The sequence below is a fragment of the Choloepus didactylus genome, chromosome 1 (genome assembly GCF_015220235.1).
Source record: "Choloepus didactylus isolate mChoDid1 chromosome 1, mChoDid1.pri, whole genome shotgun sequence".
Taxonomy (NCBI): domain Eukaryota; kingdom Metazoa; phylum Chordata; class Mammalia; order Pilosa; family Megalonychidae; genus Choloepus; species Choloepus didactylus.
The window spans coordinates 14258436-14284424 of NC_051307.1; the positions used below are offsets into that span (position 1 = coordinate 14258436).

Below are 25989 nucleotides of genomic sequence, written 5' to 3' on the forward strand. Positions count from 1 at the left end.
TCTTAATGGCCATTGATGGTTTAAAAATTCACTGAAAGTTAAAAAAGTTATTAATAATCCTACCATTTCTTTGTGAGTTATTAGCTGGAATATTAATATAAAGAGGCACCTTCCCTCATCTACTAGTTGGTTATCCACTGGCACAGCTCATACAGGACAGGCATGATAAATGCTTGATTCCTTCTGTTCACCTGTTTTCAAGATGACAAATTAGTTCTCTATCATCCTCCAAAGGTGAGTTATTTTTTAATGCATTTTTTGTTGTTGTTAAGTCATGGATTTAAACATATTTGGGGTTTTTTAATCCATTGTATTTGTTATCATTACTCAAGCTCAAATTGTTCCATCTTTGACCAATGACAGTCACTCTAGGTTGGCTCCTGAGACTTTCTGACATCACCCTACTCCTCTTTGATAGCTTTCTTGCTGTCTGATATTACAAGATGGGTCCTTTCAAGCTCATCCCAGACCTGAAATCAACTCTCTCTCCAGGAAGCTCTAGTTTCTTTTAGTAGAAATCACATTTCAAGACCACAATCTGGGCACTAGAGATACTCATTGTTACTGGGGTCAGTTATTGTTCCTAGGTCTTCACAGTGGACTGAGCTGGGAGACAGAAGGGTAGACAGATGAACAGATAAAAGGAGAGAGAGAGGAAACCTTGAGTTCATACTGATATGTCCAACACTCAAATACAAGATTACAGAACTCTGGGTTAACACTTAACATTCTCTACTACATTTGTATCGCCTTTCTTCCATACCGAAATCAAGGATTCCAGGGATGACAGAAATGGAATATTCCGTAATTACTCACCTGTTTTTAAACACATATAATAGACACAACAGTTTCAGAAAAACAGTTCTAATACTACCACCAATATGATTCCTGAAAACATTAAATCATTTCACTTTGCATATATTCTCCCCCGACTCACTATATAGTAAATATGCACATAGGAATTACATTCTATATTCTCTCCTCCCAGGCTTAATTTAATTTTAGTTCTACAGGTAACTATATATTTAATACTTACCCCCGGTATTTATGCTGATGTATCTCTAGTCAATTTGGTTGTCTGAAGCTCATTCTCTAGTAGATTCTTCAAGAAGGGCTCATGTGAACAATACTCCCTGTGTCCTTACAGGTTGATAACTGTCTATGCTGCTTATACTTGAACATATATTTCTTCTGGATACCAAATCCTTGGCTTATACTTTTCCCCTTAGGAACCCTAAATATGTTATTGCATTTTTTTCTGGCATAAAGCACTGCTGTCAAAAAGTCTGAAGATAATCTACTATTCTTTCCTTTATAAATCACCTGCTTTCTTTTTCCATATGCCTAAATAATTTTTTTCTTTCCCTACATGCTCAAATAATTTTTTTCTTTGACTAGAATATGTATGGTTTTACATGTCAATATTCTCAGGTATGTGGTATATTCTTTCAAAATATAGTTTCAAATCTTTTATTTCAAGAAAGTTGTCTTGAATTAGTTTTTAGCATTTGTTCTATTCCCTTGTTTTGGTTTTCTTATTCAGGAATTCTTATTAACCATAAATTCAATCTTCTTTGCCTTTGATATTTGTCAATTTTTCTCAAATCTTTTTTTTTCTCTTTTTCATTTCCTTTTACTTTTTAAAAATCTTCCTTTTCACCTATTTCTCTTCAGAAGCTATCTCTAGTGTTTATTTACTCTTGTGCTGTTTCTAGTTTAGTCTTCATCTGAAATGAATTTTTCTTTTATTTAATTCTATTCTGAGTTCCATCACTTCATTCCTGAGACTTAAATACTCACTGATGTTGCTCTTTCATAACCTGTATAATTTTCTTAGTATCCTTTACCTTGTTTTGAAATAGGTTACTGGTGTGCTTTCCTGTCCATGGAGAGAGTTATTCTGCTCTTTATTCTCTTTTTTCTAATAAGAACTTTGTGTGGGATTTGACCTTGCTTGATATTTTCTATTGCTCCTTTTTATGTGAACCTTGCTTTCTGGGAGTCCCTGTCTCCATTCTCCTCTCCCAGCGTGGTCTGGACCTTCTCCTTCCCTTGTGTCTCTGTGTCCCTGTTCTGCTCAATTTTTTATTCTACTCTCAGCATTTCTCCTCAGTGTGAGGCCCTGTCCTAGAAGGGAAACTTGTTGGGTCAAGACTTGAAAAGTTCATAGAGCTAAACCACTCCAGGCCTTTCAGGTCTTCTTACTCAGGGCCCTGTACTCACCCAGAATTGCAGAGAACATGACACCTCCCAGTTTCAGTTGCTCCTCTCAAACTGGTTGGCTGAACTTTCTTGTGAATTCCTGTTTGGTATTTTGGGTTTCTCCTGTTCTCAAATACACCACATAATCTGCTGCTCCCTTCTTCCACCCACACTGTTACAGATTTACACCCTTCGGTTCTATTTGTATTTGATTTTACTAACAGTGTGCATTACTTCTATAAAGTTTTTAAAATAGTGTTTTTGTACATGGAGGTGGGCCCTGGGGAATGGGATTATTAGTAATTTATATGTTTTTCTTCAAATATTTATACCTCTCAATTTACAAATGGCACCTACTACTTATACAATCAGAAAAAGAAAGACTATTTTCATTTTGGTAAAACAATGTTTTTAGATACTGAAAAACTAACAGAGAAGACGAAAAATTCTAACCTGGGTTTCACTGGGTAAAAGTTTATGAATTACATTCATCCAACTGACTGGTTTGCAATTCATATATACTATTAAGCACATTACTCATTATCTTATTTGGATCAGATTACTTTACACATTAACACACACTGAGTATATATCAGGTTGACTTCGTTGTCAGTTTTAGCATCACAAACTTTTATAAGTAATGATTATTTGGTGACTGTGTTACATTTATGCTCTAATTCATGGCTTTTGCTCACATAAAAATGGTTATTTACTCAAGCAGCAACTACAAACAAACCAAAACAAACTGAAAATGTTTCCTGAGGTACAATTCAGATTTTCAAAAGGCTTGACAACAGTATAGTAGGGACAAGCCAGTTAACCTCAAGATACTTACACTATGTGTTACAGACCCCTAACCTCAAAAAGATGCTAAGAAAGAAGAGTTTAAAATATCTCAAATTAATTGGTACCAAAGACTAGACAAAACCATCCAAAAAGTAAAAATAAAAGTGCTTAATCACAAGACTGATAAAACCATCTTGTCAGCTTCCAAGTTTGTGAAGATCTTTAGAGGCAAATGGTAATACAATCATTATAATTATTTTATTACATCATAATTTTTCCATTCCAAATGACCCACTCAGCTTTTACATGATCACTGCAAAGACGTTATCACCCTCAATTGACTATCTTTTTTGAACAAATCTTTTTTGGACAAATTTACCTACTGAAAGCTGTGTCCTGGATGCCATCCCCACTTGCCTATGCAATCTTAATTCCGGAAATTCTCCCTTCACTACTCAATGAAGTTTTCCCTCTCTACTCTATAAAAATGTGGGAGTGCCTCCCATCTTAAACACCCCTCCACGCAGCTTACCTGCTCCTCTAACTTTGTTTCCCCTTACAATTAAACTCCTCTCTTCTAAGCCTCCAATCGGACTTTCTCTACTGCTCGCACTGAAACTGCTTGGCAAGGTCTCTCACAAACTCACCCAGTCAAATCCAAAAGCCACTTTTCAGTCCTATTCTTACTCCATCTCTTAGAAGCAACTACAATAGTAGAACACTCTTTCCTTTTTAAAGCTTTTGTTTGGTTGGTTGGTTTCTAGGACACCAACCTCTTCCCACTTAAACGCCACTCACTCTTTTCAGTCTCTATTTCTGGCTTCTTCTCTTTTACCAGATCTTTAAACATAACAACAAACCAAGGCTTGGTACTATATATCCTGCTCTTCTCGGGCTGCGCTTTCTCCCCAAGATTTCTTACCTAGGCCCTGAGCTTTAAACGGCACCCATATTCAAACACTCACATATTTCTCTCCCACAGCTGATCAATCCCTTCTCTGAGCTCCAGACTTACATCTTCTACTGTCTCTTTAACATATCAATTTGGAAATCCACTAGACATCTCAAACTTAACCTGGACAAAACTTTTGATTTTCCCTCCAAAACTGTTTCTCCTCCAGTTATTCCCATCTTAGCAAATGGTCTATACCATCCATCTAATAATTCAGACTAAAAACTTTAATACTCTTCATCTCTTATTTCCAATCCATTGGTAAATCCTTTCTAATCTTCCTCCAAAGCACTGAACATAATGCATCTAATTCTGTCCTCCACATTGATTACCACCCAGACCTAAATCACCGGTACCTGTTGCCCATGGCAAAAACCTCCAACCTTAACCTCCCTGATTCTACTCATCCTTCTGCAATCCAGTCTTCAGATAACACAGATTATTTTTTAAGGGTCTATCAACATGTTGCTTCCCAGATTAAAAGCTCTCTGTGGCTTTCAGTTGCATATCAAAAAGGAAATCCTAACTCCTCGAATGGTTTTATCAGGCCCTGTAGCATCTGACTCCTGTCTTACCTCCCTGACATCATGGCCTCCTGATACTTCAGTTATAATGCTCTAATTTTTGTTCCTCAATATGCCAAGTTGGTTTTCGCCTTAGGATCTTTGCAATTACTGTTGCTTTTAGTAGGAAGACTCCCTTCTAGGGCTTCACACAGATCCATTTTTTATCACTGTTTTACTGAATTGACCATGATTATCCCTGAGTGAAATTATTTATTTGCTTGCTTCCCCCAATGTGAATATAAGCTCCAGGAGCCATGACTGTCTTGCCCACCACCATGTTCCCAGTAAGCAGGACACATATCAGTGGCTGAAAAAATGCTGAACGTAGGCCATAAACAATCTAATAATACCAGAGACTCCGGCAAAACAGAAACAAAAGAAAAGAAAAATAGACTCCCCCTGAAATGACTGGGTCCAGAATAAAATAATAAGAATTATACTGTATGCAAACACACAGAGGGAAGAAGGAACCAGGCATACTCATAGAAATTCCTAGAATACAGCTGGGTGCCTTCAGGCAGGTCACAGTGTTACTACACCCGTTTCCTCCTTTATAATGCAGGCGAATTGAACAAAATGATTGCTCACGCCCCAGCCAGCCTCAATTCTACAGTTACCTTAACATTTGCTTTAACACATGTGCAGACAAGGAACCCCGGAAGAGCAGTGCTCTGTGACACCCAGATGTTGGTGATCGTGAAGGTTGGGAGAAAGAAGAAAGGTCACAAGGAAACCTGGTGCCTTTAGGAAAACCGTAGGTTTGGACAGCTCTACTCTTCTGTCAGAAATATGATCTTAAGCAAATTGTTTAGCTTCGTAGAATCTTGGTTCTCTCATTTAAATAACAAGGCTCATTTATATAATTTCTGCCCACTTATAGGTTATTGTGGTAATCAAATATAATTGCACAGAAGTTACAATGTAAAAAGCATGGTCGGATAATGTTTAACATTAATTAGAAAATAATGATAAAAGCAATAAATTGTCTTGTTCTCAAGTAGCCAGAACTATAAGAAACAGCTACCCTGGGTTGAGCTGAAGAGATGAAACTAGAAATATTAACAAAGGCCAGATCTACAAGTAAACATGGGCAAACTTGATGAGGACCAAATCATTGTAATTCTCTTATATCCTGGTATTTCCTGATTGTTTATCCTCTTAAAAACAGTTACTGGGAACAGTGATGTGACAAGAACGAGGTGGGGAAAGGCAGTGGAGAAGTCTGGGGGAGTGGCTATGGATCACCTGGCACAGTGTCTGGGTCAGAAATCCGATTCCCAGCGGCAACAGCAGTTTACTAAAGTGGATATGAAACCCCCTGGGCAGCAAGGCCACAACCTCCTGAAAATAAAATAAATCAACAATATCTTCAGAGTTGAAATTCCTATAGCAGCATGGAATAGATGAAGACATAGTAAATGTTAGAGGAAGAATTACTGACCCCCAGGTTTGAGGGAAAAAGAAAAAATGGGGTAACTCTGATCATTGGCCCTTTCTCCACTCTGGAACAATATTGCCCTGGAAGGGAGGCCAAAAGAAAACCAAACACCCTTTAGCGGTTCTCAACACATGGGTCCTGACTAAACATGGGCTAAAGGGACCTTCAAGGATTTAGAGCAACTTCCACTAAATAAACTGGTTAAAACTAAAGTCTAGTGTGATGGTTACTTTTATGTGTCACTTGGTTAGGCTATAGGGTCAAGTTTGGTCAAACGCTGGCCTAGATGTCGCTGTGAAGATATTTTGCAAATGTAATTAACATCAGCATTCAGTTAATTTTAAGCAAAGGAGATTACCTTTGCTAATATGGGTGAGCTTCATCTAATCAGTTGAAAGCCTTAAAAGCAAATATTGATGTTTCCCAGAAAGGAAGAAATTCTGCTGCAAGAATACAGCATCAACTCCAGCTGAATTTCCAGCCTGTCCACTCCCTCTACAGATTTCAGATTTGCCAACGTGCATAATTGCATAAGCCAATTTCTTAAAAATTAATCAATCTGTCTGTCTATGGGTTTTTTGTTTGTTTGTTTGTTTGTTTCTCTGGAGAACCCTGACTGATTCAGCTAGGTTCTGTGAACACACAATGGACAAGGGCTCTGGTCACATGAAGCCTATAACTTTATCTCTTCCTATCCTTTACTCACACCTGATCTTTTGGGTATTTTCCTTCTCTCTCGGTTTACTGTTCTATTTGCCTAGAGAATCTTCCCAAAACCTGTACTTTTCCCCATACAAAAACCAGCTTTGTGGCTAAACCTCATCATAGGAAAGGCAATGTATAGTTTGTATTTAATGGTAAATCTAATAAGTAGGGAATTTATCTCAACTTATCATCAGTTGTATCAACCTGAATTACTGTTGACTGCCTACCCTGTCCCGAAAAAAAAAAATCTACTTCACTCTATCACCTGTCATCAGATACATCAGGATGAAAACAGGGAAAGTAACTCTATCCACATTTTTCTGTGTTTGTTTAAACTGTTGAAGAACTTCCCTGTGAATCAAACGTTATATCTGATTATTGTAACCTTCAAATCAATCTAAGTAAATCTACATTTAGAACAGAGAGGAAATCAGAACTCTTGGTGATTTTAGACAGTCAACTAATTACTGATTAACTTATAAAAAAAAATGTCTAGCTAAAAAATAAGTTTTTAATGGAATAACGCTCTTAATTGTAATAATTTCATTGCTCCTATTCCACTTTTTTCTAGAAAGGACCTGTGTGCCCATTTGCCTCAATACTGTAACTCACAAATACATTTCTCAATACCATAATCCAAAAGAAGTGTTACATGCACAAGGAGAAATAAAGATGTTATAGAAACAGAAAACCAAAAGGAAGTTTGTGACAATGTCAAGAATCCAATAAGAATAAGAAAAAAACAGAAGATGCAACATCAGACTGCAAGTTTGCTCATTTCACTCTAATTAACAATTTGTACCTTTGCTTTCATCTTTATTACTTCTTTCTTAAAAATGTGGACATTCCCTTTCCTCCAGGACTACCTTCATCATTTTTCATAATGAATTATGAACCTAGATTTTCACTGCGCTATAAACTAACAGAAAAAGAAGCAAATACTTTTCTTTTAAAAATATAAGGAAATATAGAAACTAATTCATCTGCAGACTCACCAAACGCTGGTGCACTAGAAATAGCAACTGGTTGCTGTTTCATGACAGGGGGAAGTGCGGAGGGGAGCTGATAGCCTTGCAGCTTCAGTTTGATAAGTTTCATAGCTATGGAAAACTCCATTTGATCCATTCTTCCATCGTTATTCGTGTCAGCTAGTGCCCTGCAAACCAAAAGCATGGACTCAGAATGACTGGTGAAAGTAAAATAACTCTTCTCAAACCACCACTCCCACCAACACGAAACCAAAATAGTCAGCTCCCTTATCCCTGGAGAACCAAACCAAACCAAACCAAACTTGTTTACCAAGCCACGGGAATAAAACTCACCTGGAAACACTGGCCAGCTTTTATATAAATATAAAATATCTTTTCCTGTGTTACTCTTTTCTTCTATGATACATAATGTAATTTTTAGTCTAAGTGTGGGAATTTATACTTTGGACAACCAAAGCACCTAGATACAGGGTTTCTTTTTAGACTGAAGATGATGTTCCAAAATTAGATGGTGGCGATGGTTGCACAAGTCTGTGAAAGCACTAAAAACCAATACCCTTTAACAGAGTGAATTTTATAATATTAATTATGTTGCAATGAAGTTGTTAGGGGGTAAAAAAAAAACACACACAAACACTTAAGAGTATATTTCTAGAGAAACTTGGTTAGCCTGCATAAGCTCTTCTGTTGGTTTCTACAAACTTCACCATGGGGACACACTATAGCATACATGCCATGCCACACAATAATTATAAAGCTCTAAAAATTAACTTTCCTTTAGAATCCTGCCGTTATCACTTAACTACATTACAATTGTTTACATTACAAAAAGTTTACAATTTATGATATAACCTATTCTGTATGAAAAATGTTCATTAGAGAATCTCTATAAACAATAAAAAATTTTAATCCAGCACTATACTATTATTTTGGAAACAAAGGAAGATCTGAAAGCAGGAAACTGAACCTCACGGCTGCAGGAACTGACTCTTTGCCTCAGATAGGAGTTCCCTGGCCCTCTTCGAGTCAATTATCCCCTTCAGCAAATCACGCCAGTGGAATCTGAATTTCCCTTACTACTTGTGAGCTTGAGCATCACTTTCCACTTGTTTCCTGGTTATTTGAATTTGTACTTCTTTAACTGCTCCTTTATATCCTTGGCCAAGTTTTCTGGTGGGATTCGTGTCTTTTACTTTTTAATTTATAAGAGGTCATTGTATATTACTAATTTAACTGTCAATTGTTGAAAGATTTTTTTAAAATTTGTCTGTTAATTTCATGTTAATTTTTACTGTATAGGAGTTTAAAATATGTATATATAAAAGTTTTATATATAAAAACCTTTCATCACATAGCTTGCAGGTTTTCAATCCTTGATTTTCTAAGATAGTATTGTTTATTTTATCACCTTTCAACCTGTAAACCAACTGTAATTAGGCATGTATGTGTGTGTTGGTATGTTCTCCCAGGGTTCAAATTATTTCTTCCAGGTGGATACCTAGCTTTTCCAGCATCATTTATTAACTAATCCATCTTTTTCTTATTCAGATGAAGTATATTTTTGCTATTTATTATGGGTTCATATTTCTGGATTAACTATTCTGATTGAACAATTCCCAGGCTTATGTAACTATAATGGCTCCTAGCTCTATGGTACAAGCTGATACATGGCAAAGCCTTTTTTTTTTTTTTTAATTTTTACTTTTCTTGGCTATACACAAACATTTGTTTTCCCCAATGAAATGGAGGATCGTTTTATCTATTCTACAAAAACCTGACTGAGATCTAAGCTGAAATTGTGTAAAGTTTATACATTATTTTTTTGAGAACTGACATGTTTGTGATAATGTCTGTCCACCTAAGAAAATAATATCTTTCCATTTGTTCATTTATACTTGCATCTCCTTTAAAAAGATTCTATCATTTTTTTTGTATAAGTAATATATTCTCTTTGTTAAATGTATTCTTAGGAATTTTACCATTTTTGTCAATATTTTAAATGGTGTATTTTTCCCCATTTCTACTTTTAAGTGCTTATTTCAAGCATGGAGAAAAAGTTATCAAATTTCTATTAATCCTGCTAATTTTTTTAAAAGGATTATCTCTTGGGTTTCGTGAGTGTACAATCACATAATTAGCAAAAAAAAAAAAAAAAAAAAAGTGAAGTTTTCTTTCCCCTTTCTAATATTTTTACCAATTATTTCTTTTCTTGGTCATATTGCCTCTAAGACAATGTGTGTGCATCCCTGCTTATGAGTAATATGTGGTAGTGATTTCTGTAAAGTAGTTTGAAAAATTTAAGCGTTCCCTTTTCTACTTACTAGAAATGGCTACTATAATTTTTGTCAAACGCCTAATCAACATCTGATGTTCTGACCACATCTCCTTTATTTCTTTAATCTGCTAATGTGAAGACTCATGTTCATAGCATCTCTTGATTCTGAACCAACCTTGCATCTCAGGCATAAACTCAAGTTGGTCATAGTGAATTATTTTTTTCAGACATAGCTGAATTCTATTTGCTAAGACTTTGCTTTGTACTTTGCATCTGTATTCCTAATTGAAACTGGCCTCTGGTTGCTTGTTTTTTTTTTTGTTTTGTTTTGTTTTTTTTGGTACAATAGTTCAGGCTTTTTAAAGGAAGTTAAGTTAGAAAAGTGAAATGGTGAATTTCTTTCTCTAAGTATTTTTAAAAAGATATTGTGTTATTTCATACGGTTTTGAGAAAAAGAAAAAAAAAAAAGGCTCCAAAGGTTCACATCAATCAGCATCAAGATGCACTCTAAAAAATAAACAAACAAAAACCCAGGCATTCCTGTTCCCCATACCACTCCCCTCTACAGCACATTTTATAGTGAGGGACAAGAATACACAATGTGGGACAGTGAGTGGAGGAGGGGAGAGCAGACTTCCTAGTAATAGACCGATGAACTAGAATAGATTAGGGTCTCTAAAACCCTTGCTGGTAACATGTGACCATGACAGAGGAAAGTATATTCTAGGCATTTATTAACTTTAAGCCACCGAACCCAATCCCAATTTTTTTTTTCAGTATTTTGTATCAGCCTTTTCATAAAATGTCAACAACTAATAAACTATAACTGGTAGCAGAAACTTGAAAGACTTAGGGAAATATAGTAGTTACTCCTACCAAGCTCAGCTCTTGACTCTACCTTTCCTTCCACCCGCAATACACAGCAGTAGAGGTTAGGGCCAAGGGTGCCAAGGACAATTTTTGCTACCTTTTGAAATTTTCAAAATGTTCAAGTATATTGTATCCATACTTTAATAGTTTAGAATTGAAGAAATTACTAAATTATTCCACATTGCAAAAAAAATTTTTTATAAAAGATAGTAAACTCAGAACTAGAAAGTTTGTAGAAGCAAAAACATGCATGATTACTGAAATAAAAACTCAACAGATGCATGAACAAGAAGGACGCAGAACACTGTGAGCTATCAGTAACTTCAAAGACCGACTCGGGGAATTATCTGGGGGGCGGGCTGGGAACGGGCTGTGCAGACCAGTCTTTGGATTAATAGGGTTTATTACATACTAGGCAGAATTCCCACATGTTCTAGAAAATTTTCTGAATTCCAAATATAAGCAAGTCTTACATACTTTAAGACAATAAAGATAAGTTACCACAAAGACCAAAAATAATAGAAAACAAGTAATGTTACAGAGTGGAATGAGAAAATTACTATAATGCTAAAATTCTATACTTAGCAAACTATCTTTCATGTGTGAAGACAAAAGAAAGATATTTTCTGTCAAGCAAACAAAAATCTAGAAAGTCCACCACAAAGGTGTTTTGTTTTGTTTTGTTAATTTTATTTAAGGAAGTCAAATATAACGAAATATTAGAATGTTGAAATTAAGAAAGCAGAAAACACAACATACAATAAAGTACTAAGCAATGCTAGTAACATTTTGATAAGTGGCTGTGGAAAAGAAATCATAAATCTAAACATTTGATAAGTGGCTGTGGAAAAGGAATCTGAAAAATGCCATTACATTCAAAGAACATTTTCAGTGCTCATCTTACTTGATATCTCACAGCAGTCAACACAGTTACTAACTGCCTCCTTCATGAGACTCTTCCCTTCGCTTCCCTGTAATGACCTTGGGAGCAGAAATGCCTTTCAAGAAGCCTTCTGGGAAGAAGTGATAGTTGGTTTCAAGAAAGAGATACTACAATTACCCAGAACTCACGGAAGGTGCTTCTCCCCTTCCTCTTTCATGTCCCATCCCTCCATTTCCATCCTCAGAACCAGCTCTCCATCTCCACACTCTTCTCTTTGGTCGCTTTCCCGCTGGCCCTCCTCTATTGACCATGGTGGCAGCTCAACCACCAACCACTTACCAGCTGCTGCTTTCGTTGCTTTTCATCTCTGACCCATTTCTCTCACTTTTTCTACCCTTCTACTACTTGGCTTTCTGGCAAAAAGAAACAAACAAAGCCTGATCTTTCAGGGAGGATACCTGCTGGGCAGAGCACATCTTTTCTTCAATTCTGTAAACTGACCAGTGAGAGCCCACTGACTGCCATCCTTATCTTCTAAGTTCTTCTGTGATGTATTTATCATTGCTGGATGCTCAAGAACTGCTGTGTCATTAAAGACACTTTTGCAGAGCGGATGGAGAATGGCAATGAGGGATGAATATCTTTTTTTTTTTTTCCTATATTGCTTTTAATTATAAACAAATTGACATAAAATAAGTAAGGACGGCAGCAGGGGCATATGTGCTGCTGACTTGCTTACAAAGGAAGCACATGGACAGCAGACTGTGTGGAGCCAGACTCCAGCCTGGAGACCCCTCCTTCCATCCATCTTAGGGCCTTCTTGGCCTAAAATCCATGGGTCCAATCTTCTTTGGCAGCAGTTCCAACCAGGGCAAAGAGCTGGGGTGGGGGACAGACTGTCTGAGGACAGGGCGGGGTGTCCCCATTCCCACAGATGAGGCCCAGTGGGGGAAGGGAGGGAAGGGCAAAAGGGACCGTCTCCTCCTCATGCTGAGTACTGTGGTCAAGGCTTTCTGGGCATGTTCAGACTGAAGAGCAAGTGCCTGGGGTGGTGCCCTCCGAGAAGGGGCCAGGTCTCCTGGAGAGGGTCTCTCTGGGGCAATGGCAAAGCAGCCTCCCTCCTCCTGAGACTCAGTCTCCAGGGCAAGGAGTGTGGACTAGAGGGTTTGCCCAAGTGCCAGAAACAATAAGTTAACAATAAAGAAGATCTTTTTTTAAAAAAAAAGGTAGAGGTCTGCACCATTAGTTTGGAGCCTGGGGGGCTCGCTGGGAGAAGGCAGGCGCTGTGGAGCATGCCACACTGGGCCCAGGAGAATGCACCACTCTACATATGATGATACTGGTGAGGGGACCAGGCACGGTGTAGGCTCTGTCTTCCAAGGCCCCAGGGGTTGGCCCCTTCCTCCATAACGTGGAAGATGTCCAATCGAGACTCCTGGTGGGAGGCCGGCCAGGCTTAAGAATAAATACAGGGGACCTCGGAGCCCAGGCAGGGCCGAGAGGAGAGCAGCACCAGCCCTGGGACTCACACTCTCCCTCCTCCGTCCTTCATGGAAGGACACTTCATGGCAGAGGGGGTAGTGGTGGCTCCACACAGCCTCCTTAGAGTCCTGAGGTGGCCCTGAATCCCACCGAGGTGGCCAGTTGTAGGCCGGTGGCCCTCCTTCTTGGGGAAGGATTGCTTCCGTCTGCTCAACCACTTGGCTGTCTAGGCTGCCTTGCTGCTCAGAACTTGCCCTGTTTTAGTCGGTCAATGTGGCAGGAGAGCTTGAGTGCAGACCCCAGCTTCAGACCCACGTAATTCATCATCATGTCATGAATATCTTTTATATCTATTGACACTCTGAAAGACTAAATGGTTTTATAAGACTGATTTCCAACACTGAAAGTTTTCATCATTTTGGCTTTTTCATAGTAAGTATTTTATCAATATTTCTGCTATCACTCTACCTTCAATATTTCCTGTGTTACACTATTGACTAACATTTTTAGTTTTAAAATCTTATGTGGCAGTTCATATTAAAAACATACCTAACATGTTACTTCTAATGAATTAAACTGATCTTGGACAAATCTTCATTTAAAAAAATGGCCCATTAAAATGATAAAGTAAAATATTATTTAAAATCATATTCTAAGCCACCACTTGAGCTATGCTCAGTGTTTTTCTAAATGTAAGTGCCTCTCTGGTATAAATATCCTATAAAGGCAGAAAAAGAAAAAGAAACAAATACACACATTATTTAAAAGGCACCCTGTAATTTTTTATCTATTGCCCTATCAATGTCTAATTGTGTTCTGAACTAGCACTTCAATAGCACATTAATGTTTGTAATAATGATGCCAATGACTGTCAAGTCCTCAGAAGCTTTCCTAGACAGCATAAAGAGATATAACTAAGATCAGCAAGATCTCGTTGCTGTATCTTACTATACATAAAACTTGAACAGTCAAGCACTATAAGGGAATGTATCATTATGGGTTAAGTTTTCAAGATAAATAAGATATCACTTCACTTTTACTAGTGAATAAAGCATTAGAAGATTTACTGTTCACACAATATTCATTTCAAGTGATTTCAAAGGTTCACCTTATGTGTATAATAGGATCTATAAGGTAACAATATTATAATAATGACTAAGTCTTATTGAGCACTTAAAACATGCCAGGAACTGTTCTAAGAGTTTTATATGTTTTAATTCACGATTATGGACATTTTGAGTGGTCATTTCCAAGTACTTTTCAAAAACTCAAAGACTTAAAACATTTTGATAATTAAGTTTGGCAAATTGATCCAAATGGGGGTTGAAGGCCCTTCTGACAAAACCAGAAGTGTCCTACAAGTCGTATGGCTGCTTGCCCTGCCCCCATTTCCCACCCTTGAACCAGACTCAAAGTGCGTGTAATCTTTGCCTGTATATCTCTGGTTCCCTCCTTTTCTCTTGGGGCCCATTTCCAGGTGGTGTCCCCTCCCTCCCCCTCACCTCCCTCCTGAGTTCTGTGGCCACTACTGCCTCTTATTCCAAAGCCCTCAATTGACCTCTTTTCCCACCTCTTCTTCTTTCTTGTCCCTTCAGGCTCTTGTTCCTGCACCCAAGCTTTCCTCCTCTCCTTCCCCTGCCTACCAGTCTAAGGTTAAGCAATTTTAAGCATTTAAGTTGTCAAAAGGATATCTGCGGAGGCGGGGCAAGATGGCGGAGTGGTGAGGAGCAGAATTTCGTCTCTCCCCTAGAGCAGCTGGCAATTACCCAAGAACTATATGAAACAGTGTTTTCAGGGTCTCCAGTAACCAGTCACACATCGGACGCAAGTTTGGAATTGGAGGAAAAGCTGAGATCGCAGCGAACATTGTAAGTTCCCCAGACCAGGGGTCTGGCACCCCTCCCCACCCAGACCTCACAGACTGTCTTGCTGCCGGCTCCCTGAAAGGGGGGAAAAAAAAAAAAACAAAAAAACAGCAATCTGCTGAGGGCAAGAAGGGAGGCTCAACCCAGCCTCAACTGCAGAATTAATTAACAAATTAATTAACTAACTTTGGGAGCTGGGGTGCTAAAGAAGGGCTGGGCTCCAAGAAGTGGGGGCACATAAAAGCGGGCACCCATTCCCAGACTCCAAAAAAGCCATTTTTTTTTCCCTTACAGTTTGTCCCTTCTGGCTTCTCACTGATCCCTTATCTTTTTGCATTTCAATAACCCCAGGCAGGGGTGGAACTGAAGCGGTTGGAGAGTAATTATCAGACAATAGCCCAAAGCATATCTTTAAATGCTCTATTCTGACACTGACAAAATTTCCAGGCTGGGGAAAGACGTTTAAAATACCCCCCTTTTTTTTTTTTTTTTTTTTTCCCTTTTTTCTTTTTCTTGATTTCTTTTCTTTTTTTTTTTTTTTTTAATCTAAAAGTAATATATGTGGTTATTTTCTATTGGAAAGCCCAGGTTGAGGGACTAGGCTGGGCTTGAGGGGAGGCAGAGTACCCACAGTGTCTTTGAATTCCGTATTCACTACTGAAGGCCTCCAGCCCCGTCTTTAATTGGCAACTCAGGCTGACCAAGGAATCTACCTGGAGAGGCCCCAAAGAGGAGAGAGGAGAAGGGAATAGTGCCCCTGAGAGACAACTGGAGGTCTGAGGACTGGGAGAGTGGAGGGAGGCCCAGCTCAACTGGCAGTCCTCCTTCTGGGAAGTCAGACCCCAGGGGCTGGAATTCAGATTCCAGCTTCAGGCAGCCACTCCCCTGACAGGATCAGAGTCACCAGAAGAACTAAAGGCTCCATACCTCCTTACACTGGTGTGGGACCTGCGGGCTGGCCAGCGCCACCTGCTGGACAGGAGAGGAAAAGCACCAATTCTAAAGGCCTCATAGGAGGGTCTCATTCTCAGGAAAACTCCATACCCTCCCAATGAGACCTGGGCCTCACTAGACTGGGAAAATCTGACTAGCGTCGACCATATCTGAGGAGACCCACTCACAAAAAGGTTACATAGAGGCAGAGCAAGAAACAGAAAAAACAAGAGGGGAAAAATTCTGATCAACTAAATAGAACCTAAGTTAGAGGTCTAGAATAAGTTGAACTGAATAACAGAGGCCAGAGAACAAAGCCAACCAACAAGAAAACCACTAGGTAAAAGACAGAACACAAGCTCCAAAATAAACTAATCAAGAGAATCAGATGCCTAGACAACTTAAGATAACAAGCCATACCAGGAAACACGAAAACATGGACCAGCCAAAGGAACAAACTAATAGCTCAGCTGAGACACAGGAGTGGAGGCAACTAATGCTAAATAAATTTGATGAAATGAAGGAAGATATAGCAAAAGAGCTGAAGGATATAAAGAAGACACTGGCTGACCATAAAGAAGAATTCATAAACTTAAAAAAACAAATGGCAGAACTCATGGGAATGAAGGCCACAATGGAGGAGATGAAAAACACAATGGAGGGACACAACAGTAGATTTGAACAGGCAGAAGAAAGGATCAGTGAACTGGAAGACAGGTCATTCGAATTCATACACACAAAAGAACAGATGGTGAAAAAAATGGAAAAATATGAGCAGGGTCTTAGGGAGCTGAGTGACTACATGAAACACACAAATATATGTGTCATGGGTATCCCAGAAGAAGAGAGGGGAAAAGGGGCAGAAAGAGTAATAGAAGACATATTCATTGAAAATTTCCCAACTCTTATAAAAGACAGAAAATTAGAGATTCAAGAAGTACAACGTACCCCAAATAGAATAGATCCCAATAGACCTACTCCAAGACACTTACTGGTCAGACTGTCCAATGTCAAAGACAAAGAGAGGATTCTGAAAGCAGCAAGAGAAAAGCAATCCATCACATACAAGGGAAAGTCAGTAAGACTATGTACAGATTTCTCTGAAGAAACCATGGAGGCAAGAAGACAGTGGCATGATATATTTAAGATAATGAAAGAGAAAAACTGCCAACCAAGAATTCTATATCCAGCAAAACTTTCCTTCAAAAATGAGGGAGAGATTAAAACATTTTCAGACAAACAGACACTGAGAGAGTTTGTAAATAAGAGACTGGCACTACAAGAAATACTAAAGGGAGTGCTACAGGCTGATAGAAAAGACAGGAGAGAGAGAGTTGGAGAAGAGTGCAGAAATGAAGATTGTCAGGAAAGGTAAAAGGAGAGGAAAAAATAAGATATGACATATAAATTCCAAAAAACAAAATGGTAGTAGAAAGTACTGCCCTTACAGTAATAATACTAAATGTACATGGATTAAACTCCCCAATAAAAAGACACAGACTGGCAGAATGGATTAAAAAACAGGACCCATCTATATGCTGTCTACAAGAAACTCACTTTAGACACAAGGACAAACATAGACTGAAAGTGAAAGGTTGGAAAAAGATATTTCATGCAAACAACAACCAGAAACAAAGCGGGAGTAGCTATATTAATATCAGACAAGTTAGACTTCAAAAGCGAAACAATTAAAAGAGACAAAGAAGGACACTATATATTAATAAAAGGGTCAATTCATCAAGAAAACATAACAGTCATAAATATTTATGCACCAAACCAGAATGCCCCAAAATTCATGAGGCAAACACTGCGATCACTGAAAGGAGAAACAGATACCTCTACAATAATAGTTGGAGACTTCAATACACCACTCTCATCAATGGATAGAACATCTAGACAGAGGATCACTAAAGAAACAGAGATGTTGAATTGTATGATAAATGAACTAGACTTGACAGACATTTATAGAACACTACATCCAACAACAGCAGGATACACTTTTTTCTCAAGTGCTCATGGAACATTCTCTAGGATAGACCACATGTTGGGTCACAAAGCAAGTCTCAACAAATTTAAAAATATTAATATTATACAAAACACTTTCTCAGACCACAACGGAATGAAGTTGGAAATAAATAAAAGGCAGAAGGTCATAAAATTCACAAACATATGGAGGCTAAACAACACCCTCTTAGAAAACCAGTGGGTAAAGGAATAAATTACAAGAGAAATTAGTAAATACCTCGAGGCAAATGACAATGAAAACACAACTTATCAAAACTTATGGGATGCAGCAAAGGCAGTGCTGAGAGGGAAATTTATTGCCCTAAATGCCTATATTAAAAGAGAAGAGAGAGCAAAAATTGAAGAGTTAACTGCTCACCTGGAGGAATTAGAGAAAGAACAGCAAACTAACCCCAAAGCAAGCAGAAGGGAAGAAATAACAAAGATTAGAGCAGAAATAAATGCAATTGAGAACAGGAAAACAATAGAGAATATCAACAAAACCAGAAGTTGGTTCTTTGAGAAAATCAATAAAATCGATGGACCACTGGCTAGGCTAACAAAAAAAAAGAGAGAGCAGATGCAAATAAATGCAATCAGAAATGGGAAAGGAAATATAACTACCGACCCTGCAGAAATTAAGGAGATAATGAGAAGATACTATGAGCAGCTATATGCTAATAAACTAGACAACTTAGATGAAATGGACAACTTCCTAGAAAAGCATAAACAACCAACATTAACTCAAGAAGAAATAGATGACCTCAACAAACCAATCACAAGTAAAGAGATTGAGTCAGTCATCAAAAAGCTCCCAAAAAGGAAAAGCCCAGGACCAGATGGTTTCACATGTGAATTCTAACAAGCATTCAAGAACGAATTAGTACCAATCCTGCTCAATCTCTTCAAAAAAATTGAAGAAGAGGGAAAGCTACCTAACTCTTTCTATGAAGCCATCATCACCCTAATACCAAAACCAGGCAAAGATACTACAAAAAAAGAAAATTATAGACCAATTTCTTTAATGAATATAGATGCAAAAATCCTCAACAAAATACTCGCAAATCGAATCCAGCAGCACATTAAAAGAATTATACACCACGACCAGGTGGGATTTATTCCAGGTATGCAAGGCTGGTTCAACACAAGAAAATCAATTAATGTAATACACCACATCAATAAATCAAAGCAGAAGAACCACATGATCATCTCGATTGATGCAGAAAAGGCATTTGACAAAATTCAACATCCTTTCCTGATGAAAACACTTCAAAGGACAGGAATAGAAGGGAACTTTTTCAATATGATAAAGGCAATATATGAAAAACCCACAGCTAACATCACACTCAATGGGGAGAGACTGAAAGCTTTTCCTCTAAGATCAGGAACAAGACAGGGATGCCCACTATCACCATTGCTATTCAACATTGTGCTGGAAGTTCTAGCTAGAGCAATTAGGCAAGAAAAAGAAATAAAAGGCATCCAAATTGGAGAGGAAGAAGTAAAACTTTCACTATTTGCAGATGACATGATTCTATATGTAGGAAATCCAGAAAAATCTACAGCAAAGCTACTAGAACTAGTCAATGAATACAGCAAAGTAGCAGGCTACAAGATCAACATGCAAAAATCTGTAGTGTTCCTATACACAAGTAATGTGCAACAAGAGGAGGAAATCAAGAAAAAAATCCCATTTACAATAGCAACCAAAAGAATCAAGTATTTAGGAATAAACTTAACTAAGGACACAAAAGACCTTTACGTAGAAAACTATAAGAAACTGCTAAAAGAAATTGAACAAGACCTGAAAAAATGGAAGAACATACCATGTTCATGGATTGGAAGACTAAATATAGTTAAGATGGCAATTTTACCTAAACTGATTTACAGATTCAATGCAATACCAATTCAAATCCCAACAACTTACTTTACAGAAATAGAAAAACCGATAACTAAATTTATTTGGAAGGGAAAGGTGCCCCAAATAGCCAAAAATGTCTTGAGAAAGAGGAGTGAAGTGGGAGGTCTCACACTACCTGACTTTGAAGCACATTACAAAGCTACAGTGCTCAAAACAGCATGGTACTGGCATAAGGACAGATATACTGATCAATGGAATCGAATTGAGTGTTCAGAAGTAGACCCTCACATCTATGGACAACTGATCTTTGATAAGGCAGTGAAGCCGAAGCAACTGGGAAAGAGCAGCCTGTTCAATAAATGGTGTTTGAAGAACTGGATATCCATTTCCAAAAGAATGAAAGAGGATGTCCATCTCACACCTTATACCAAAATTAATTCAAAGTGGATCAAAGACCTAAACATTAGCACCAAGACCATAAAACTCTTAGAAGAAAATGTAGGGCAATATCTTAAAGACCTTGTGAAAGGAGGTGGTTTCTTAGACCTCACACCCAAGGCACGAGCAACCAAAGAACAAATAGACAAATGGGATCTCCTCAAAATTAAACACTTTTGTACATCAAAGGACTTTGTCAGAAAAGTAAAAAAGCAACCTACACAATGGGAAACCACATATCAGATAAGGGTTTAATATCCCGAATATATAAAGGAATCCTGCATCTCAATAACAGAAAGACAAACAATCCAATTAAAAAATGGGCAAAAGACATGAACAGACATTTTTCTGAAGAGGAAATACAAATGGCTCAAAAGCATATGAAAAAATGCTCAACTTCACTGGCTATTAAGGAAATGCAAATCAAAACCACAATGAGATATCATCTCACACCTACCAGAATGGCCATTATCCAAAAAACAGAAAATGACAAGTGCTGGAGAGGATGTGGAGAAAGAGGCACACTTATTCATTGTTGGTGGGAATATAGAATGGTGCAACCACTCTGGAAGACAGTATGGAGGTTCCTCAGGAAGCTAAATATAGATTTGCCATATGACCCAGCTATTCCATTGCTGGGTATATACTCAGAGGAACTGAAACTTAAGACACAAACAGACATTTGTAAACCAATGTTTATTGCAGCATTATTCACAATTGCTAAGAGATGGAAACAGCCCAAATGTCCATCAAAGGACGAGTGGATAAACAAACTGTGGTATATACACATGATGGAATATTATGCAGCTGTAAGACAGAAGAAAGACATGGATCATGTAATAATGTGGATGAACCTTGAGGACATTATGTTGAGTGAAGTTAGCCAGAAACAAAAGGACAGATTCTGTATGGTCTCACTAATATGAACAGACATTAATGAACAAACTTTGGGAGTTAAAAGCTGACAACACAGGTGACCAGGAGATAGAAAGAGGGCAGAGATCAGCCATTTGATGCTGAAGGACTACAGAATGTTTAGGATTGATTGCATAGATCCAGAAATAGATAACATAATACTGTGTGATGGTAGCATGGTATTGTAAGTACACTGAACAAAGATGTCTGTGAGTAAAGCTGAAAGAGGTGGGATAGGAGAATGTATGACACCAGAGGTAAAGATAGATGATAAAGACTGGGACTGTATAACGTGGCAAAAACTGGAGTGGCCAATGACTGTTACTAAATATACAAATATAAAAATGTTTTTGCATGTGGGAAAGCTAATGAATGTCAACCATGTAGAAATTTGGAAAAGGGATGGTATTCAGGAAAAAACATAATCATAGCAAACTGGAGTCTACGGTCAACAGTAACATTGTAATATACCTCCATTAAACATAACAAAGGCAATACGCCAATGCTAAATGTCTATGAGAAGGGGATATAGGGGAGTAATATGGGATTCTTGGTAGCGGTGTTATTTGCTGTCCTTAGTAGTATATTGTATTGTATGACATGTTATTTTTCTTTTTATCATTTTTTCTTATTGCTAAAAAAAAAAAACAATTTTTCTTGTAGTAATCAGTATGTTCAAATGCTGATTGTGGTGATAAATGTACAACTTAATAATGATACCATGAACAACTGATTGTACACTGTGGATAAATGTATGGTATGTGAATATAACTCTATAAAATTGCAGGAAAATATATATATAGGAGTAAAAGTGTTGAAGAAAACATGGTGAGAGGGATGATTCCTCACCAATATGGACTAACTACAATGTGTAAACTCAGAATTGAATCTTAGAACATAGCCTAACGTGGACACAATAATTGTAATAGTCCCTAGATTGTAAGCTCTTACAGCAGTTAACTCTATCCCTGAATTGTAAGGCCTATCTCTAAACTTTGAGATGCTGATCCCCTAGCGTATGTTGTCACAAACATTGGGACTGGCGGTTTGATGTGCTGAGCCCTCGAGCATGGGACTTGCCCTTATGAAGCTCATTACCACAAAGGAGAGTTTAAAGTTGTATGTAATGGTGCCTAAGAGTCTCCCCCTGAGTACCTCTTTGTTGCTCAGATGTGGCCCTCTCTCTCTCTAACTGAGCCATCTTGACAGGTGAACTCGCTGCCCTCCCCCCTACGTGGGACCCGACTCCCAGGGGTGTAAATCTCCCTGGCAACGCAGAGTATGACTCCCGGGGATGAATGTGGACCCAGCATCATGGGACTGAGAGTATCTTCTTGACCAAAAGGGGGATGCAAAATGAGACGAAATAGTTTCAGTGGCTGAGAGATTCCAAATGGAGTCGAGAGGTCACTCTGGTGGACATTCTTATGCACTATATAGATAACACCTCTTAGGCTTTAATGTATTGGAATAGCTAGAAGTAAATACCTGAAACTACCAAACTCCAACCCAGCAGTCTGGACTCCTGAAGACAATTATATAATAATGTAGATTACAAGGGGTGACAGTGTGATTGTGAAGACCTTGTGGATCACACCCCCTTTAGCTAGTGTATGGATGAGTGGAGGAATGGGGCTAAAAACTAAAGGACAAATGGGGTGGGATGGGGGGATGATTTGGGTGTTTTTTTTCACTTTTATTTTTTATTCTTGGTCTGGTTCTTTCTGATGTAAGGAAAATGTTTAGAGATAGACTGTGGTGATGAACGCATAACTATGTTATCATACTGTGGACAGTGGATTGTATATCATGGATGATTGTATGGTGTGTGAATGTATTTCAATAAAACTGAATTTAATAAAAAAAATTACAAACATAAAAAAAAAAAAAAAAAAAAAGGATATCTGCCAGTTTCCTTCCAGTTCCTTATTACTAAGACAATTTCTAGGAAGATGTATCATCTTTGGCAGCTGTTATAATTTGGCATTACACACACTAACTTGAATCTATCCTTTGAGAATTCAGGTTTTATTGTATTCTTAATTAGAAATCAGATTGGACAGAAAGGTAGTCCCTAAAGTATTAATAGGTCACGGTTCAAAAGTTCAAGTTAGTTAACTAGCATATAGTTTCTACATCAGAACAAAAAATACATATGTAACACAAGATTACTATGAGAGATAGGGAGGGAAACCGTTTCATTAGATCAGATATTATCATCCTGATTTTTATACGTTAAAAATCTCAGGCTTGAGGCATCAAGAAATAGCCCAGGGTTACAAAGTTAGTTAAGTATTAGAGGTAAGGTTGGAAGACAGACTTAGCTTATACTTGGCACTAAATTAATTACACTGTGGAATGACATCTGTGGTTCATGAAACTTACTATTTCCTTTTAAAGAATATTCCTTTCGAGAAAAGATACATAAAGGTTGTTTTTCTTTCCTAAGAGCAATTCTTAATGAAAGTAAAATATGCCATTAAAAATTTATTTAGCAAAATGTCAGAGAAAAATTAAAGACATAAAGTACATCTTTGATACAACCTAATATTGCCAATTGTTTACTGTTAATAAAATTTTTCATTTTAAAAATAATAAACTGACAAAATGTGCACTCAGCAAATAAGCATTTGAAAAACCAACAGTAGTCTCCTTTGAAAAACAGGAAATTGTTATGTAATACGTTGATTTCTATGAAAGCAAGGACTTTGTCTATTTTTTTAACATTGAATGAATAAATGTGGGGTGAGATTTTCTTGCAGCAGAGTATTCATACAACTGTTTCATAAAAGCGTAACTCAGGGAGGACAGTGATGGCTATAAAAGGCAAGTTCTAGTCAGTGGTCTTGACTGACTGACACTGTGAAACACAATCAGGTAGCAGAATGCAAAACCAAAACAGCTTTAAACAATTAAAGATGACACAAGTCCCTTGCATTTAAACTCATGCACTCAACTGACAGGACTACGCTCACATGCACCTGAGTTCTTGTTCGCTCTCTTCTCTCTATGCGCCTTTTATTTTAAAAGTAATTACAAAAAATTTGGTTATCTGATTTTTCTAGCTCATGACAGCTAAATCAGAACTAGAATGGCATCATAAGGAAGAGGCTTATTAGTTGAAGGAGACAGTCTGGCAGCCAATATGCTGACAGCCAGGAAAAAGGAAATAAAGCAGATACCAAAAAAAAGCAGAGTAATCTGGTATCATTTAGTTTCAATTCAAATATATCCATATACAAACACATATATATATCATATATATATTTATACATATATGCAAATATATAGCCTATGAAAGTTGTGCTATTTCAGAACATAGTAAATGACTTTCATAAAGACGAAACTTAATCCAGAAAAAGCTTAAGTTTATGTTCTGTAGACTCAGCTTGAAAGCAACAAGCTTGAAATCAATCTTCATTAATTTCTATAAAAGTTACAAATAAAAAAAGGTTGGTCATTTAAGGGAGCAAGCAATTAGTTGGATGATTTAGTAATGTGGAGCAATTCATCTCTGATGACAACAGCAACCACTATTGTTTTTGGGTTTTATTTTGAAGGCCTGTTATCTGCCAGGCTCCACACTAAATCCTTTATATACAGTTACTCTGTTAATCCTTTCAGTGAAAATATTTTGATTTTCTAGATTAGGAAACTGAGATCAGAGAGAGAAAATACCTGTTCCAAATCATAAAGACAGAAAATAGTAGACCTGGGATTCAAACTCAGGTCTGTTACTGCAAATCAGGTATTCTGTCTCTCTTTCTACTGTTGCAAGCTGCCTCCATAATCACAATAAACCCAGAGAAATGAAGAATTAACTGGAAGAACCAAACATTGTGGTTTGGAAATGTGGCTTCTTGGCAGATCGACAAAATTCAGAATGGCTCCCCAAAGTCATGAACCTGGAACCCAAAATAAATCTGCCATCCTTTTTTTTATTCACTCTTTTCTTTCCTGTGACTTCAAAAGACTGAAGGCCTATTTGTGATAGCCAATAAAAGAATTCAACAATAACTATTATGTGATCGCTATATACCAGTTATTTCTAACCTCTACTAACCCTCAAATATTTACTTTACCTTTTATTCTATAATCAGTGAAAGACACAACAGGAAATGTGGGACATTCAGATGAATCTGGGTGACTTAGACAAAGCTAAAACAAATTGATAATGAGAAAATTTTAAAATCTAGATTTTTTCAATTCACTTTTTTGACAAAGTACTATTGCTCAAATATCACCACCTTTTTTTTTTTAAAGCTCCAAATTAGGATGCTTTTCACAAGTATCCCTCTGGTATGAAGTAGTAGGGTATTTCAGCCTACAGATACATGTTCTCCTTCTATTGCATAAGAAATAATATTCCTGAATATAACTGAAAATATTTTATTTTACCTTCTGCTTATGTAAAATTCCAACTTACCATATCTGTGCTAAAACAGGTTGAGGTAACCCAGATTGAAAAAAAAAGTTTCTAGCTTGATCACCTGTAAATAAGATGGAAAAGTTTCAGAAGAGAACAACAGCTGACAAGAAATTCTCCCACAGCATCATTACCAAAACCAGAGGAGGCCGGTATAATCCTGTAAATACTGAACTGGATACATGACAAAGCCAAATGGTAAGTCTACAAGCAACAGTAAATGAATCCATCTGGAATGACTTTAGAACTCACGCTTTGAAAAATTATCTCAAAAAGGGCCTACCATTTGTGGGACAGATTTCCAACCTTAATTATCTACTATAACTCAGATGTTAAGAGCTAACCATTCTGACAAAGCATTATCTATAAGAATCCTTAGGAAACGATGATCCATATTTC

General features: G+C 37.5%; 1 protein-coding gene across 8 annotated transcripts in view; it reads right to left on the reverse strand.

The window, feature by feature from the left end:
* Positions 1-25989, reverse strand: part of ITSN1 (intersectin 1) — a 262634-nt gene that overhangs the window by 136482 nt on the left and 100163 nt on the right. For all 8 annotated transcript variants that reach the window (XM_037832091.1, XM_037832111.1, XM_037832102.1 and 5 more), the window contains exons 4-5: positions 25591-25654; positions 7645-7805 (exon numbers count right to left, since the gene is read on the reverse strand). In XM_037832091.1, the coding sequence (XP_037688019.1) occupies positions 7645-7805; positions 25591-25654 (225 nt within the window). The remainder of the gene's footprint in view (positions 1-7644; positions 7806-25590; positions 25655-25989) is intronic.